Genomic DNA, 15,535 nt, shown 5'->3' with positions numbered 1-15,535 from the left:
AATAGAGTGCATGGAAGAGATATGCAGACCTCAATACAGATATAAATTCAGATCTTGTAGCTTATATGAAGGGCTTAAGCAAATAGTTTAACTTCCCTGAACCTCAGTTTTCGTGACCTGTAAAGTAGAATAGTAATACTAGCATCTGGGTTTGTGTGAAGTAGTAAGTAGGTATTAGTGACAGCTATTATTATGTTGTCCACATAGAAGCAATAGGAAGTGAATTCAATTTCAATCATAACCACCTTCTCTGCATTTGAATAAAATATAAATATGATTTCTAGTTAGAAAATAAGTTTATTAGCTTTTTCACTGAGTTGTTTTTGCTTTTAAACATCAATAGTGTGACTGCTGGCTTTTATTCAAAGATTAAATTGGCCCAACTAATAAAAATAATTGGAAAAAAAACAACAACGATTAAATTGGAAGATAACCTACAAATAACCCTTTTTCAAATGTTAGGTTAAAAAAGAAACTATGAAAAAGTCAAAGACATTTTAGTATGTGCTGATCATATCCCTATATGTTAATATATATCCATTGGAGTTTGGATTGTTCCCATATTTATAAGTAGAGAAACTGAGTCTCGGAGAGATCAGTTAATTTCCCAGAGGCAGCACAATTACATTATGAGAGTTCCAACCAGCCTTCTGATTTTCACACAGAAAGCCCTCTTTGAATTTAAACTTGGGAATCCCCATTCTCTTTGGTCTTCCAGTTAATTCTTGGTTTAACTTTTCAACATCCTGCTTTTCTTTTTTAGCATGATTGTTTGCCATACTCCCTTCACACAACCCCTGAGATAGGTGGCCTGTTTCCCAGTTTTCATACATAACTGGAACTTTCCTTTGGGGACTTCCCTGGTGGTCCAGTGGTTAAGACTCCACATTTCCACTGCAAGGCGTACATTTCAATCCCTGGTCAGGGAACTAAGCCCTCATGCTGTGTGGCACGGCCAAAAATTAAAAAAAAAAAAAACTTCCCTTTAATCTACTTTCAGAAGTCTCTTCCTCTGTTGATAAAGTTACTCTAACTTTTGTTTTAGCTGTTTTGATATTCTCCTCTCAAGTCAGAACTCAGCCCTACGTCTTTGCTCAGAATGATTCTTAATGAACATATGATGTCTGGGGGCTCTGGGCAGGCCAGCAGCCCCCTATACAAACCAGAGTGAGCAGGGTTGAGCTACAGGGCTCCCCTTCCTAGAGCATTGCCGAACTGCTGACTGTAGCTTTTCCTTCTTTAAGAAGGAGAGAGACCAAGTTCATTACCATGAGCTGCAGACCCCTTCAGGATTTGGTCCTGACCACCTGCCCAGCCTGGAGCCCTCCCGCTGCCCACCATGCAGCTCCAGGCCTCTGAGCCGTGATTTACAAGATTCCCCGGGCCTAGAATTTCCCCGGTATCCTGGTCAGCCTTCATTCCAGCTCTTGAGGAAGCTGCTTGACCGGCTGGAGTCAGTGATTTTATCACATCCCCTGTGTTGTCCTCGTCTGCTGTGACTGTCACCACCAGATCTGTCACTCTCACTAACTCCTTGAGGTCGAGGGGTGTTTTGTCATCTCTGCACCAGCACACAGTGGGTATTCAACACATTTAAAACCTTGCATTTATATACCTACTTCACCAAAAGTGGAAGCTTTGTGGAAATTGCAGAAATTTGTCCAGATTTTCCTGGGTAACCCAAATTTCAAAAACATCTTGTCCCATCGTGAGGCGGTGTCCTTTCCACTTTTGGTTCAGAAAGCATGTTTGCTGTTTTTATAGAGTGCATGAAGGTTGCATGTGAGGGCATCTCAGTGATGCCAAGTTGATACCAAGTCTTTTAACTACCAGAGCGCTGAGTGCCTAGAGAGGCCCAGGGAGTAGAAGGTTTTGTCTAGGTGCTTGTGGAGCACAAGATCTAAGGCAAGTATTAAAAAATAGGTCTTACTGGATGTAATATGACAAAATAAACTTTTTAATGTTAGAAGCATACTCTTATGCCAGTATATCATTAGTATGTACTGAAGATTTATGAAGATTGCTGAGGAAAAGAGCAGGATGACAAAGGTGGATTCAAGGAGAACGCAAGAAACTGATCCTCACATAGTAGGAAAGAGGTAAGATTGCAAATTCAGATACATAACTGGTTAATGTCCTGCAGGGCAATAAAGACAAAGCTTTCAAGGTTATCTTTTTCTCCAGACAAGTCATTTGCAACTTGTTTATTTTCTACATGTGAACATCTCATTTTACAGAATGTTTGCCTGATGAGTAGTAAAGAGGAAGTCAGACCACTTTGTGTTTCTGGAGAGCGTCAGATGACCTTTAGGTAGACAGGTAGGACTTTAGAGACACTGTACTCCCCCCCCGCCCCTTATTTTCAAGTTTTGGACAATTTTTTTTTTTTAAACAAATCACAGCTGGGTTCAGGAGCTAAAAGATGGCTAGACCTGAGGTAGAAAAGTGTCCTTGGTGAAAGAAATTGTAAGTCGTTTTGAAATGGAATTTTGCAGTTAAAAGGAAGAAGGCTGTAACAAGCAGAAAGGGTGAGGCAGGTGATCGCATTCAGAGAAAGAGCCCCTCCTCCCCTTCCAAAGGCTTGTGCTGACAAGGAAGGGAGTGGGTACTTTTCCGGGGTGAATGACGAGCTAAAGTGAGTGGGAAGTGAAATCCCTTGGAGTCGGAGGGAGCCATTGGTGGGAACCTATGAAGCTCCTGCTAGAGAAGTTTGATTTGCTTTGAAAGATTGTTGGCCCAACAAGATACTCGGGACGATTGTCACCGGGTGGAAGGCTGTGGTTGAAATCAAGGCAGCGGGGAGCAAAGAGAGAACCCTGTGATACCGTGGAAGGAGACCTGCCAGAGATTCACAGTGAGCTCACTACAGAGGAAAGAAGAAAAGAGCAGCTGAAGGTAGTGCCGCAGGTCGCTGTCTTTCGATGGAACTTAAGAGCTGGCTCGGGTTCTCTTGGCCCAGAGACAACGGCACCGGTCAGCTGAACCGGGTCCTCCGGGGCTGCCCCTGATGCCCAGCCTGGGCAGGTGGCGAGAGAGCCAGGGCAGACCAGAGGCCGTCCGATAATGACTTGCCTCCCCTTTGTATTTTCTTTTCACTCTTAATCCTTCAATGTATTATTTTATTATGTAATACTCAATATGTGCAGAGGAGTGTGTGACACATTTGTGTGTGTTATGAAACACAAGCATTTGAGAACCTCCACCTTCCTCTGTGGTTTCTTTGCCAGTAAAGAGTTCACTCATCCCTCGCTTAAAATATGGGATACCTGAGTCACCCGCTTGTCATCCTGTGTCATTCGGCACCTCCTCCAGCCTCCCTCTTCCCCAGGACTGTGACCCAGGATTTCCCTGAAGTACATGATTCTAACCCTGTGCTCTGAGCTTCTTAGCAAATGAATGTGCCTCCCCGTGTTTGAGTGGATCAAATTTTTTTTTTTTTCAGTTGAGAGATCTCTAGAGTAATTTTATCTGTAGAGCTGCCATAGCATATAATTTCAAAGAATATCTTGAGGATATTGCATTTCTTGAGTACTTATTTTCAAGAAATTTATAAGTGGTCACATTTTCTATGGAAATATTGGAGGGTACTTGTTGTCAGATCACACATTTACACAAAATAATAGTTGTACAAATAAGACCTTATTAATTCCTTTAACAGTCCTAATATTCCCTTGGGTGGGGCAGGAGCTCATTCCGCTAGTTGTCATCTCTCAGTTACTGTAGTTTAAACTCTCCATTTTTCACAATTCAGTCTTTTTTCTTTTCCCACCTCCCTTTGGGTCTTCTTAAATGCTGCATCAAGGGACGAGTTCTGTGGCATATGACCCAAATCCTTAGAGACTCTATTCTCGAATTATCAGTGGGTTTTGCCACGGGTGACTTGTCTCTTCTGATTCCTGGGCTGGTATTTGTTGAGGTGCAACTGGACCTGCCTTGCTTTCTGAATTGTCTTTCAGGGTCTAATTGTTGGCCCCTGCTGTAGAGCACACACAGGCTTTCTTATCACATGTTCAAGCCATTGCCACACATCTCTGAAACACAGGGGAATTTTGGCATTCTCCAGAAAACAGAAGATCTTCAGATTTACCGTGTGCAAATGCTATCTTTCCAGTGCACATTTAATAAGACACCATGGATGCATGAGGCTTTTAGAGAAATGCCCTACCCTAATTGCCGCACCTGTAAAATAGACTCATTCATCCTTCTCCTGATGTTATCAGATTCTCTGATAACTCTATGTGTGCTCAGTCTCTTAATCGTGTCTGACTCTTTGCAACCCCGTGGACTGTAGCCTGCCAGGCTCCTCTTTCCATGGAATTTTCCAGGCAAGAATATTGGAATATTGCCATGTCTTACTCCAAAGTGGATCGATTTTTAAGGCGGCAGTTTGCCTGTTGTAGTTGTCACTCTGTTCCTTCTGGTATTGTTTACACTTTAGGGCTTCTATGTTGAGGGGAGTGGTCGCCAGCCTAGCTCCTTTACTGCTCCTCCAGGTGACCTGAATGGGGATAATAGATGTTTCAGGTCCTGAGAAGCAGGGGTGATCACAAATAGCAAAATGGTGGACAAATGAAAAGTTGCCTTACCACTGACCGTCAGGTTTGATAGGGGTCTACATTGGACTTTTTTTTTTTTTTAAGATTCTTTAATTAGAAAAAAAAAAAAATCCTAGGAGGGGAGACAGGTTCATCAGCTTGAAAGCAGGATATGTTTTGGGGATTAGATTTTGTGTTTACCTCCCTCTCCCCCACTGGTTATGTCCTCGTTCCACATACATTACACGCCATACTTCTGTGTTCTCAGGTCTGTTGGGCAGGTCTAATGTGAAAGATGAACAAAAGTAAGTGAAGAAGGTTTAGGTCAATATCCTTATGAAGTTGGGGATGAGGAACAGAAACCAGGTAATTTTACTACACAGGATTAAAATTGTTCTGCTGTAATGCAACATACACGTTACTGAAAAGTACTACACTATGCAGAATTACACAGTAAAAACCACAGAGCTTATGGGGAAAGTGGGGTTAGGTTCTCAACACTCAGAAATTTCGTAGGAGACCAGAAAATACAGAGAAAAAATGAATAGGCATTCTGGAAAAAAAAAGATAGGGAGGTACAAACTACCATGTATAAAATAAACGAACCACAAGGATATATTTATTTATTGTACAGCACAGGAACAATAGCCAATATTTTATAATAACCTTAAATAGAGTATATATAGTTTATAAAGATTTTGAATCACTGTGTTGTAAAACTGAAACTAACATTTTGTTAATCAACTATAGCCCAATAAAAAAATTAAAATTTAAATGCTAAAAATAAATAACTAAGATAGCAACCCCTAAAACAGTTTTACAGATGTTAAGTGGCTTGGAAATACAGCACTCTACCTTGAAAAAGACCTGAGGTTTGCTTGTGGAAGTGGATGTTGGAAAGTTATAGCTCATGAGTTACTGTGAAGTGATGGAAGAAGGGCTATCTGAAGTCCAGTGGAAATTCTGACCCCAGATGTGGATGGTTATAACTCATAATACATGCAAGTGACCTGACGAAGCTGGTAGATGTTTGAGGTGTGTACATTTTTTGTTTTCCTGTGTGGCTCGTTTCAACTGGGTGTGGTTTAATGCATTTTTTTAGTGTTTCTTTAATGCATAAGTAAACACAAAATTTATGCCCAAATTATTCCCTAATATATCCAGTTCATCAGAAAAAAAATCTGAGTTTTCCAAAAATAAAGTCAAAGCAAAACTATCAGAAACCACTATGTATAACATGTACTAGCGAATACTAAGTGCCAGGCACTGTGCTGTAGATTCTGTGGATTATCTCTCAACAACATGACGAGCTCAGTATACTTGTTAGCCACATTCTATAGGTGAGAAGACTGTGACTCAGAGAGGTAAAACTTACCCCAGGTTACAGGGCTAGGACAAGGTGACTCTCCTGACTGTGCCATTCTCTTTTCCTGAGCAAAAACAAATAAACCAACAAAGTGGGGCAAATATTTAAGGAAGAGCAAAATCCATAATATGTAAAAGTTTTTCAAATCAGTAAAAAGAGACAAATAGCCCAGTAGAAAAATGAACAAAGGTCAAGAGCAGGCAGTTTGCAAAGAAGGAATACACATGGCCAGTGAAATGGGGGAATGACATTTAACCTCATTTAATACTGATTCATGTCAATCAGAACAATTAGATGTTTTTTCCCCACTATCAAATGGACAGAAATAAATGTGGGAAAACACTGGTAGGAATATAGATTGTTATAACCTTTCTGAAGTATATATAGAATACCTGTCTTTTGACTCAGCCATCTAATTTCTAGAACTTTATCTTAAGAAAATAAATAATCAGATAAGTGGGAAAAGATCCTTGTTCAAGATTTTTGTAAGAGTTGTTCATCATGCCGAAAAGATGAAAACATTCATTCATCATCACCAAGTGATTAACCAAGTGGTTAAATCCTGGTACATTAATACAATATAATACAATTCAGCGCAGCACAACACAATGCAATATGAATGTAGGACTCTCAAAAAGGATGATATTCTGTCTGTAATGGTTGACACTGCATACTGTCTGTGTTTTATTAAGCAAAAGAAACAGGGACAAAATAGCATCTTCCCAGTGTGATCCCATTTGTGTAAAACTATCCCACATGTGTGCATGCTTGTGTTTGCAAGCAAACCTTGAATGGGAAGAAGCCTAGATAAAGATACACATCAAAACATTGATGGTAGATGTCTCTGGGTGATGGAATTGCTGGATGATTTTTTTTTTCATTTAATATTTTTCTAAATTTTTCTGTAGTGAATATGTTACTTTTATGGTTTAAAAAAGAAAATTATTTTAAAACATTGTCTAGGGACTTCCTGGCCGCCCAGGGGTTAAGACTTCGCTGTCCCATGCAGGGGGCACAGGTTCCACTCCTGGTCAGAGAGCTAAGATCCCACATGCCTCATGGCCAAAAAAACCAAAACATAAAGCAGAAGCAACATTGTAACAGATTCAATAAAGACTTTAAAAGTTGTCCACATCTAAAAAAAAATCTTTAAGAAAACATTGTCTAACCCAAGATCCATAATAAATACAAAATATAAGAATAAATGACCTTTGTAAAACAGTTCTAGCACCTAACAGGGCTCAGTAACAAACACCCACAGAAAGGATTTTTGACCAGCTGCAGTATTGGAAATGATGTTACCCCATTTGGAACTTCAGATTCTATATTTCTGACTGAAATTAATCTGATTGGATTTTAGGTTACCTCATTTCAGGTAGATGCCATTGGACCGAGCCAGACACAGTGGCTTATGTTACCTCCAGGTCCCGGGCCCTGTAAAGTACATGTGAACTTGGGGTCTCTTCAGATGAAACCTGGGACTGTCAGGCACAGGTGGCAGCCAGGGCCTCTTAATTTTGGTTACATGATCAGAACCCACATGTAGTTTCTTGGGGCCCAGCTTACTTTATCAGGCAACTTGAATCTTAGTTTATGAAGCAGCTAAACACAGGAGGGTAGCTTGGTGGGGAAGGTGACTGACAGGAGCGCCCCTGCACCCCACCCAGTGAGCTGGGGTTTGCACGCCTCAGGCGGTGGCCCAGCTCCAAGGAGGCCCGTGTCTGGTCCTCCATGTCTTGCCCAGCTGCATTTTCAAAGCTCCATAAAAATACCCAGACTTCCCAGTGGCTCAGTGGGAAAGAATCTACCTGCCAATGCAGGAGACACGGATTTGCTCCCCAGCCTGGGAAGATCCCACTAAGCCCGTGAGCCACAGCTAGTGAGCCTGTGCTCCACAACAAGAGAAGCCACTGCTGTGAGAAGCCCATGCACTGCCACTAGAGAAAAGCCGCACAGCAAAGAAGACCCAGCACGGCCAAAAAGAAAGAAAATTATTTATACAGAAAACAACAAACTGCCTTCTCTTAGGCCTCTCTTTTCCAGGTTTCGTGGCTCTTTGTGGACATGGGAGCCTGCGTGACATGGCACACGAGTGATGGGAGCAGGGAGGCGCCAGGAGATGCGGGACGCTCCCAGAGGGTAGCCCCGGGGTACGGAGCAGATCTGCGCCTGCGCGGCCTGCCCTTCTGTCACTGCGGCCAGCTGGGTCTGGGGAGGCCCCGCGCGCCTGCTGCGGCAGTGGCTCCCAGAGCCGTTTCCTTACTTCTTTCTTCAAGTGCTTAGTCTCAACAGCCCCTCTGTGCCCCTCAGCCCAGTGCCCGTCTACCTGGCTGGAAATAGCTCTTCTGGAGCTCATCATATGTGGGTTGAGAAGGATTTTTTTTTTTTAAATTTAAGCAGTCACATTCCATCTGCCTACACACACCCTGCTTTGTGAGCTAAGCTGTGTGACCTCTGCACGTTACTTTTCCCCAGTCAGCCCAAGTGTCCCCCGACAAGAGTTTCTGGAGAGCACTCGACAGGGAGCCAAGCACCCGTGTACTAGGGCTTCTGATCCCACTGATAGGTATCTTTGTAAGGATCAGCCTCTCACCGAGCACTTTGCATACATTATCTTATTAATCCTTACCACAAAGAAGCCAAGTCTTCTTGTGGCAGCCTCTTGTGAGGAAACGGGGATGTGGAAAGAAGTGACTTGCCCATGTTCACACAGCGGATTAGATTGGAGATCCACCTGGTGTCAAAGCCTGTGCCCATCTGCCCTCCCGCCTCTTTAGCCCTCCTTCACTTTCCATGGATTAGGGCAGTTAGTGGAGGAGTAAGTCTTATGGCTCACAAAGTAGTCCTCTGTGTTGATTCCCCAGATATTATGGGAAGGGTCAACAAATTATTAGGTTTCTCTTAATCACTTTCTTAAAGCATTTTAAGAAATTGTGCTTGGAACGTGTCAGCACTGAATCGTTTTGTTTAAATTTTGTGCTGAATTTGAGGATATTTTTCAATAATCATGTATGAGAAATTGGAATTAGTTGGTGCAAGTTAGTTATCTGTGGTATTCTGCCCACTCCTCCCTCCCACAGGTGACGGGCTGAGTGGGGACGGAGCCGAGTATTGAGGTGTTGGTAAATAACACCACTGTGTAGTCATTTAATCTTGTGAGGTGCTGTTTTGCCAGCAGGTTGAACTGACTGAACACTAAATGTGCTGAACTGCTAGGTCACACTAGAAACCCCTGGGTAGCTTTCTGCTTGCCTGTGATAAGACTCTTCATAGCCTAGATTCTCACACGCATGATGAGCACACGCACACACACAGTTAGAGACCTGGGAAAGGCTTGCTGGTGGAAGTTTGGAGAATGGTTGGAGATAGCGCTTAAGGGCTTTTGTTTGTTTTTCTTTTTTCTTTGTGTGACCAGATCAGAGCCTCCTGCCACCTTGAGAGTTTGAGAGGAGGATGCCACAGTTTAGGAACAAGCAGTAGCTTCTTGGGAATATATTGGAAAGGAAAAGGGAGAGGATGTGGACCGGGTAGAGGATTGTAGATCTGAAAATACCTCGGACACTGTTGAGGCCCCAGACTCCCAGTGGGAAGCAGCCCTATGGGGAGGGAAGGAGTCATGAGAGATGAGTTGTTGGTCGTGGATTAAGTTCGGTTTGGGTAAACCTTTGGGAGGATGAACCAGAGGAAGAGGCCCTGGAAGCAAGCTTGAGGCCCTCAGGGCTGGGAATTTAGGGTCCCAGGTACTTAAGAGCACGATCTAGAAGGGGGGCATGGTCTCTAGTGGACACATGCCCTTAGCCCCACAGACTTCTTGCCCAAAGGGAAGGGGCACAGCCAGAGAAGTCCAGGGCCCGGGTTGTTCTGCCCTGACCTTCTGATGGTGCAGTGGAAGAAACTTGAAGGTGGGAGGCCAGGAACTGGTTCTTATCCTTGCTGTGCCCTGATGTGCTTTGTGACCTTGGCTGAGTGATTTCCCTGTTCTCGACCTCGTGTGAGATCTTTCCTTCAGGGCCATCACCTTCGTCGTCCTTGCGGGTTCCATTGCCCAGGATGGCGGGAAGGCCTAGAGCCTGCCTGTGGTGAGGAGAGTCAGGTCTGGCCGACTCCTGCTCTGCCGTGGGGAGCAGTGCTGGCCGGGACTGAAGGTGGCCTCCCAGTGCAAGCCTGCTGAGCCCCAAAGACTTAGGGCAGCGACTCCCCCAGCTGTAAAATGGGGCCAGCAGTCCCCTCCAAAGGCAGCAGTCACCCAGGACAGAGGCGGCTCCTATTAGACCTGATGCAGACAATGAGGAAAGGGGGCAGGGTGAGCCTGGAGGTGGTAAGGAGGGAGAAGAACAGGAGCCAAGTGAAGTCCTGTAGCATTTGCCCATGGTCAGCCATGTTGGCCCTGTTGAGTTCCCACGTGAGAGAGAGGTCACCCATCTCTGCCCTGGTCTTGGGAAAGCTGTTGGATTTTCTCACGCCTCAGTTGTTGTTCAGCTGCTAAGTCATGTCCCAGTCTTTGTGACCCCGAGGACTGCAGCATGCCAGGCCTCCCTGTTCCTTCCCATCACCTGGAGTTTGCCCAGGTTCTCATGCCTCAGGTTCTTAAGCAAATTTAAAAGTTAATCAACATCTTGTTTGTTTATGATGCCAAATACTTTTCAAGTTTCTTTAATTTTTTAGATCCAAAGCTATACACAAACAGGTACAACCTAGACATTTTATCACACGTTTACCCACTAGACGTTTTGGACATCAGTAAAATTCCCCCTCTCCGTGTGTTCACAGAGATGCTGCAGTTTGTCAGCAATCAAGTGGGCGAGTTCCCTGACTTGTTCTCAGAGCCTCTCTGCGGCTCCTTCCCCGGCGGTGGCGGTGGCGGTGGCGGCGGCGGTGGCGGCGGCGGTGGCGGCGGCAGCAGCAGCAGCGGTGGTGGAGCTGGGAGCGGGGACCCCTCCGGGCAGCGGCCTTTCAGTCAGGTCCCGCTGCCGGCCTTCTCCCCCTCGGCCACCTCCCCGCAGGCTGCAACCCTCCAGGTCAAGGCGCCCGCCGCCTCGGGTCCCACCCAGCCAAGGGCGGCCCCGGTTCTGCAGCCCCGCCCCCAGCCGCAGCCCCCGCCCCCTGCCCCGCTGCCGCCGCAGACCGTCATGATCACCCCGACCTTCAGCACCGCTCCGCAGACGAGGATCATCCAGCAGCCCGTCATCTACCAGAATGCAGCTACCAGCTTTCAAGGTGACTCGAGAACTCAGATGCCATAGCCTTTAGTGGGTTCAAAAGTTTTCGGGCCAGTCTGCAGGCACTGCGGAGGCAGATAGTGAAGAGTTCTGCCTCCCTGGGGATGACAGAATCTTCCTGATCTGGCCCAGTCTGAATGAGGTTTTGGTTAACTGAGCCTGGTGGTGCAGGATCAGGTTCCCACTCTTCAGATACCTTAATGTCTGTTGGGCCTGCTTCAAGGATTCGTGGTCAGAGACTCCTGACAGGCACAGTAGGCTCAGGGGTATCCTGAGAACTAGAGGTGGAGACTTGCATGAAATGGGTCTTGAAACTTAACCCAGGCCCCAGGAGGATCGCAGCTCCTGTAGGTTGAGAACCCGGCATCCAGCCAACATCTGAGCATCCACCACGGAGAGGATCGCACCTTTGACGTAGACACCCTGTCTCTTGAAGTGGCGGGCCTCAAAGTGGGCCCTCGGCTGTGTGCGGAGTGAACCAGCAACTTTCTGCGCTGTGTCTGCGCAGTGCAGTGTCCCAGCCCCTTTTCTTGGGATTTCTCTCTGACCCTGTGAGGAGCCCAGGGTGGGATTAGTCCTGCTGTACTAATTTATTTCACAGGATCTGCCAGCTCTTCAGCGGGCTTCAGGGGTTTCGGGTCTGGGGAAAGGTGACAGAGTAAAATCCAAAACAGTCATCCCAAAGTTCACTTTCCATTCATTTCCTGGGGGCCAATGAAGCCCTGGGAGTTGGTTCTAACATCTGTTACCTCGCTCATTGGGGGCAGCCATTTGCTGTTTAGCCCCCCTCACCTCCACTGCAGCACCTGGAGTAATGAAATAGCTTCTACTTGTTAGCTCAGAAATTGAGGCAGCCCTCACGGGATCTTCTTGTCCACTTGACCAGCTTGTGGATGACTTTCCACATCCTCTCCAGACGCAGGCAGGGAGCTGGGGTCCTTCCAAGGCACTTGGTTACAGCGCAGCTACGGTGACAGAATGCATTCCTTGTCCATGTGACTTTTCTTCTCCTCTCTTCCCAAGTCCTTCAGCCGCAAGTTCAGAGCCTAGTGACCTCCTCCCAGGTGCAGCCAGTCACCATCCAGCAGCAGGTGCAGACGGTGCAGGCCCAGCGGGTGCTGACGCAGACGGCCAATGGCACGCTGCAGACCCTGGCCCCGGCCACGGTGCAGACAGTGGCTGCGCCCCAGGTGCAGCAGGTCCCGGTAGGTGGCTGGCAGGAGTTCCGAGAGGCCATGGTAGGGGCTCTCAGCCAGTCTGTGATGGAGGATGGGGTCTACATACCAAGCAGGGCCAGCAGGGTGTGAGGGAGCCACTTGTGGGGGCAGGTTGGGGCCACTGGACCTTACAAAGCCACCCGTGAGACCCAGCAGAGATAACATATGTAGGTGGACACTGGCACTTATACAAACTCAGTAAATGCTGGTGTATTAACTTATTTGCACATGTAATGGGTATAAAACTGAAAACAGATGTGTTAAAATGTTTTTAAGACATGCAACAAGGTGGACTGTGTTTCTAACTAATGAAGTAATTTATCTTAAAAAAAAAAAATCCAGGTTTACCACTTTTGCTTCTCAGCCATGTTCCTGGCATTCCTAAGTTTGTCCATAATCAGATCTCTTTCCCCTCCACACCATGTCTTCTCCGCACTAGCTAGGCTCCTGGCACTGCTCGCATTGAAGCCTTTCAGCCTTCCATCCCAAGACCCTCTTTGTTGTTGTTGGTTAGTCGCTGAGTGGTAGCCGACTCTTGCGACCCCATGGACCGTGGCCTGCCAGCCTCCTCTGTACATGGGATTTCCCAGGCAAGAATACTGGAGTGGGTTGCCATTTCTCAGTGGGATCTTTCCGACCCAGGGATCTAGCCACGTCTTCTGCTTGGCAGGCAGATCCTTTACCACTGAGCCACTTGAGAAGCGAAGCCCCAAACCCTCTTTAGCTGTGCTCTTTCTCCTCCTCAACCCAGTAGTCAAGCTACATTCTCAGTTTTATGAAAATTTTATCATTCTTGTCTGGAGGGTCTTTGCAGCAAGAAGTAACACAAAATAGAAAAATAGACCACTTCCTTGGTGGTCCAATGGTTAGGACTTTACACGTCCACTGCAAAGGGTGTGGGTTCCATCCCTGGTCTTATACGCTGATGGTGCAGCCAAAAGAGGGAAAAAAAGAAATACAGTGCTACCTTCCTTTTCCTTTTCTTCCTTTTCCATGCAGGTCCTGGTACAGCCTCAGATCATCAAGACAGACTCCCTTGTCCTGACCACACTGAAGACAGATGGCAGCCCTGTGATGGCCGCAGTCCAGAACCCCGCCCTCACTGCCCTCACCACCCCCATCCAGACAGCTGCCCTGCAAGTTCCGGTAAGAGCTGTGCCCCCTCTTTCTTGGGGGTATTAGGCCTCAGAGATGTTAACAAAGCCTCCAGACACTGAATGGATGCAGAAACTCTATGGAATGTGTCAGTCAAATTGCAAAATCACCTCTTTTAGTTTCTTTTTTCCCCTTGAGAAGTACCAGCACCGAGTGTTATGTGGGAGTCCTAGGGTTTATGAAGAGCAAGGGAGGGACCGCAGAGGAGCTGCAGGTTCACCCAGGACCATCCGCCTCTTAGGTCCTGCCGATGGAGGTTTAGCTTCTGAAGGACCCTAGGCAGGGAAGGGCTTCAAGGTGGGGCATGGAAGGTCCCTTAAGGTGTAGGGTCTTGGTCACTGTCTGCATCTTGTGACCAGAGAGTCTAACAGAAAAAAGTGATCAGAAATCAAAAGTAAGCATTATTCATAAAAGCCAAGAATCAAAAACAACCCAGCTATCCATCCAAAAAGAACTATTGATACATACAGCTACGTGGCTGACCTTCAGAAATAGTATGCTCAGCAAAAGATGCTGATCGCAAAGAATTCATGCTGATGTTTCCAGTGTATTAAGTTTAAGAAGACAGTGATAGAAGTCAGAGCAGTGATTACAAAGACAGGGAAGGGGCGTACAGGAACTTTCTTGGGAAATAGAAAGGGTCTGTGTCTTCGTCAGGGTTACATTGGTTACACACCCTGTTCCATTAAGTTGTACACTTGAAATGTGTGCTTTTGACCATGTGCAAATTATTTCTTGATGACTCATGCATTTGAGAAGCGTTTTATCTGCTCATTGGCCATTTGGATATTGAAGCTGTTTGTTGAAGAAAATAAAACTAAAATTAGTGAAAATAGAAACAGAGAAGGAAAAGCAGACCTGAGGGGAAAACAGGGGGATGCCTCCATAGTTGGTGTGTTTATTTAATATAATGGCTCTGATTGTCACTTCTGCCCTTGAGGTTTTTGATGGTCAAATTGTATAAGGAAACCCAATAAGTTAGCTCTCTGTCACGTGAGAGGAAAACATGTGTCACACACAGGAGAAAGTTTTGTGGTTGGTGCAGCATTGTACACGAGCTCAGAAGCAGCTGATGGGTTGAAAGCGAAGCAGAAACTGTAGACATTTTCTGGCATCCTTAAACCAAAGGTTGGCGTTGATCCACACTAATGCTGTTGTGGCACAGGCTAATCAGCAGTGACTCTGAAAGGGCACAGTGACCAAGATACTGTGGCTCCAGAGCTTCCAGACTTGATTATCCCAAGCAAGGCGTCAGACCACACAAAGCATTTTCAGGTGATGCCACATGGCCAGGGCCAGTGGGTTCGTGACCTGAGGTTGCTTTCCCTATGCTAACCAGGCAGTCATTCTGACCTTGTGTCTGTTCTAGACCCTGGTGGGCAGCAATGGGACCATTCTGACCACGATGCCTGTGATGATGGGACAAGAGAAAGTGCCCATTAAGCAGGTCCCCGGGGGAGTCAAGCAGCTCGAGCCTCCCAAGGAAGGAGAAAGGCGGACGACACACAACATCATCGAGAAGCGGTATCGCTCCTCCATCAACGACAAAATCATTGAGTTGAAGGACCTGGTCATGGGGACTGATGCCAAGGTGGGTGCCAAGCAGAATGTTGTCTCATGCCCCATCATCTCCCCTCTGTCTGTCTTTGCTCTGGGAATTTAGGGAAGACCCAGGCCCAAGTGAGTGAATGCAGGAATAGATAAAGGTGCTTTCTTATTAAAGCATCTTGTTGTTTTGAAATTCTATAAAGTTTAGCTGTTGGGGGTTGGTCAGGCAGTAGCTTGTGTGGACCTTTGACTCTGCTCTGCAGTGGTGGCTACTCACTGCCCCCCACAACCACCACTACCGTGTCACAGGCTCCTGCTGCTCACTGATGGCCAACTACAGGACCGTGTGCACCTCTTAGTCAGCCGATGGCATTTTTGGCAAATGTTTAATCATATTCAGGGATGGCTAGCAATATTTTAACCTTTTAGGGAGGAGATAAAATGTTGATGGGGTCTTTGACCAAGAACAAATAAGAGGAAATTGATTTTTCATGT

General features: G+C 46.1%; 1 protein-coding gene across 2 annotated transcripts in view; it reads left to right on the top strand.

The window, feature by feature from the left end:
- The window catches only part of SREBF2 (sterol regulatory element binding transcription factor 2), a 56,519-nt gene that overhangs the window by 12,995 nt on the left and 27,989 nt on the right, over positions 1-15,535 (top strand). For both annotated transcript variants that reach the window (XR_006336558.1, XM_043880613.1), the window contains exons 2-5: positions 10,672-11,118; positions 12,144-12,325; positions 13,337-13,483; positions 14,862-15,083. Coding sequence is in view for 1 of the 2 variants with exons in the window: in XM_043880613.1 (XP_043736548.1) it covers positions 10,672-11,118; positions 12,144-12,325; positions 13,337-13,483; positions 14,862-15,083 (998 nt within the window). In the remaining variant the exon portion in view is untranslated. The remainder of the gene's footprint in view (positions 1-10,671; positions 11,119-12,143; positions 12,326-13,336; positions 13,484-14,861; positions 15,084-15,535) is intronic.

This window comes from Cervus elaphus, chromosome 22 (genome assembly GCF_910594005.1).
Source record: "Cervus elaphus chromosome 22, mCerEla1.1, whole genome shotgun sequence".
In the NCBI taxonomy this organism is placed as follows: domain Eukaryota; kingdom Metazoa; phylum Chordata; class Mammalia; order Artiodactyla; family Cervidae; genus Cervus; species Cervus elaphus.
Note: the sequence above shows the minus strand (reverse complement) of the source record. Positions and strands in the feature narration are given on the sequence as shown.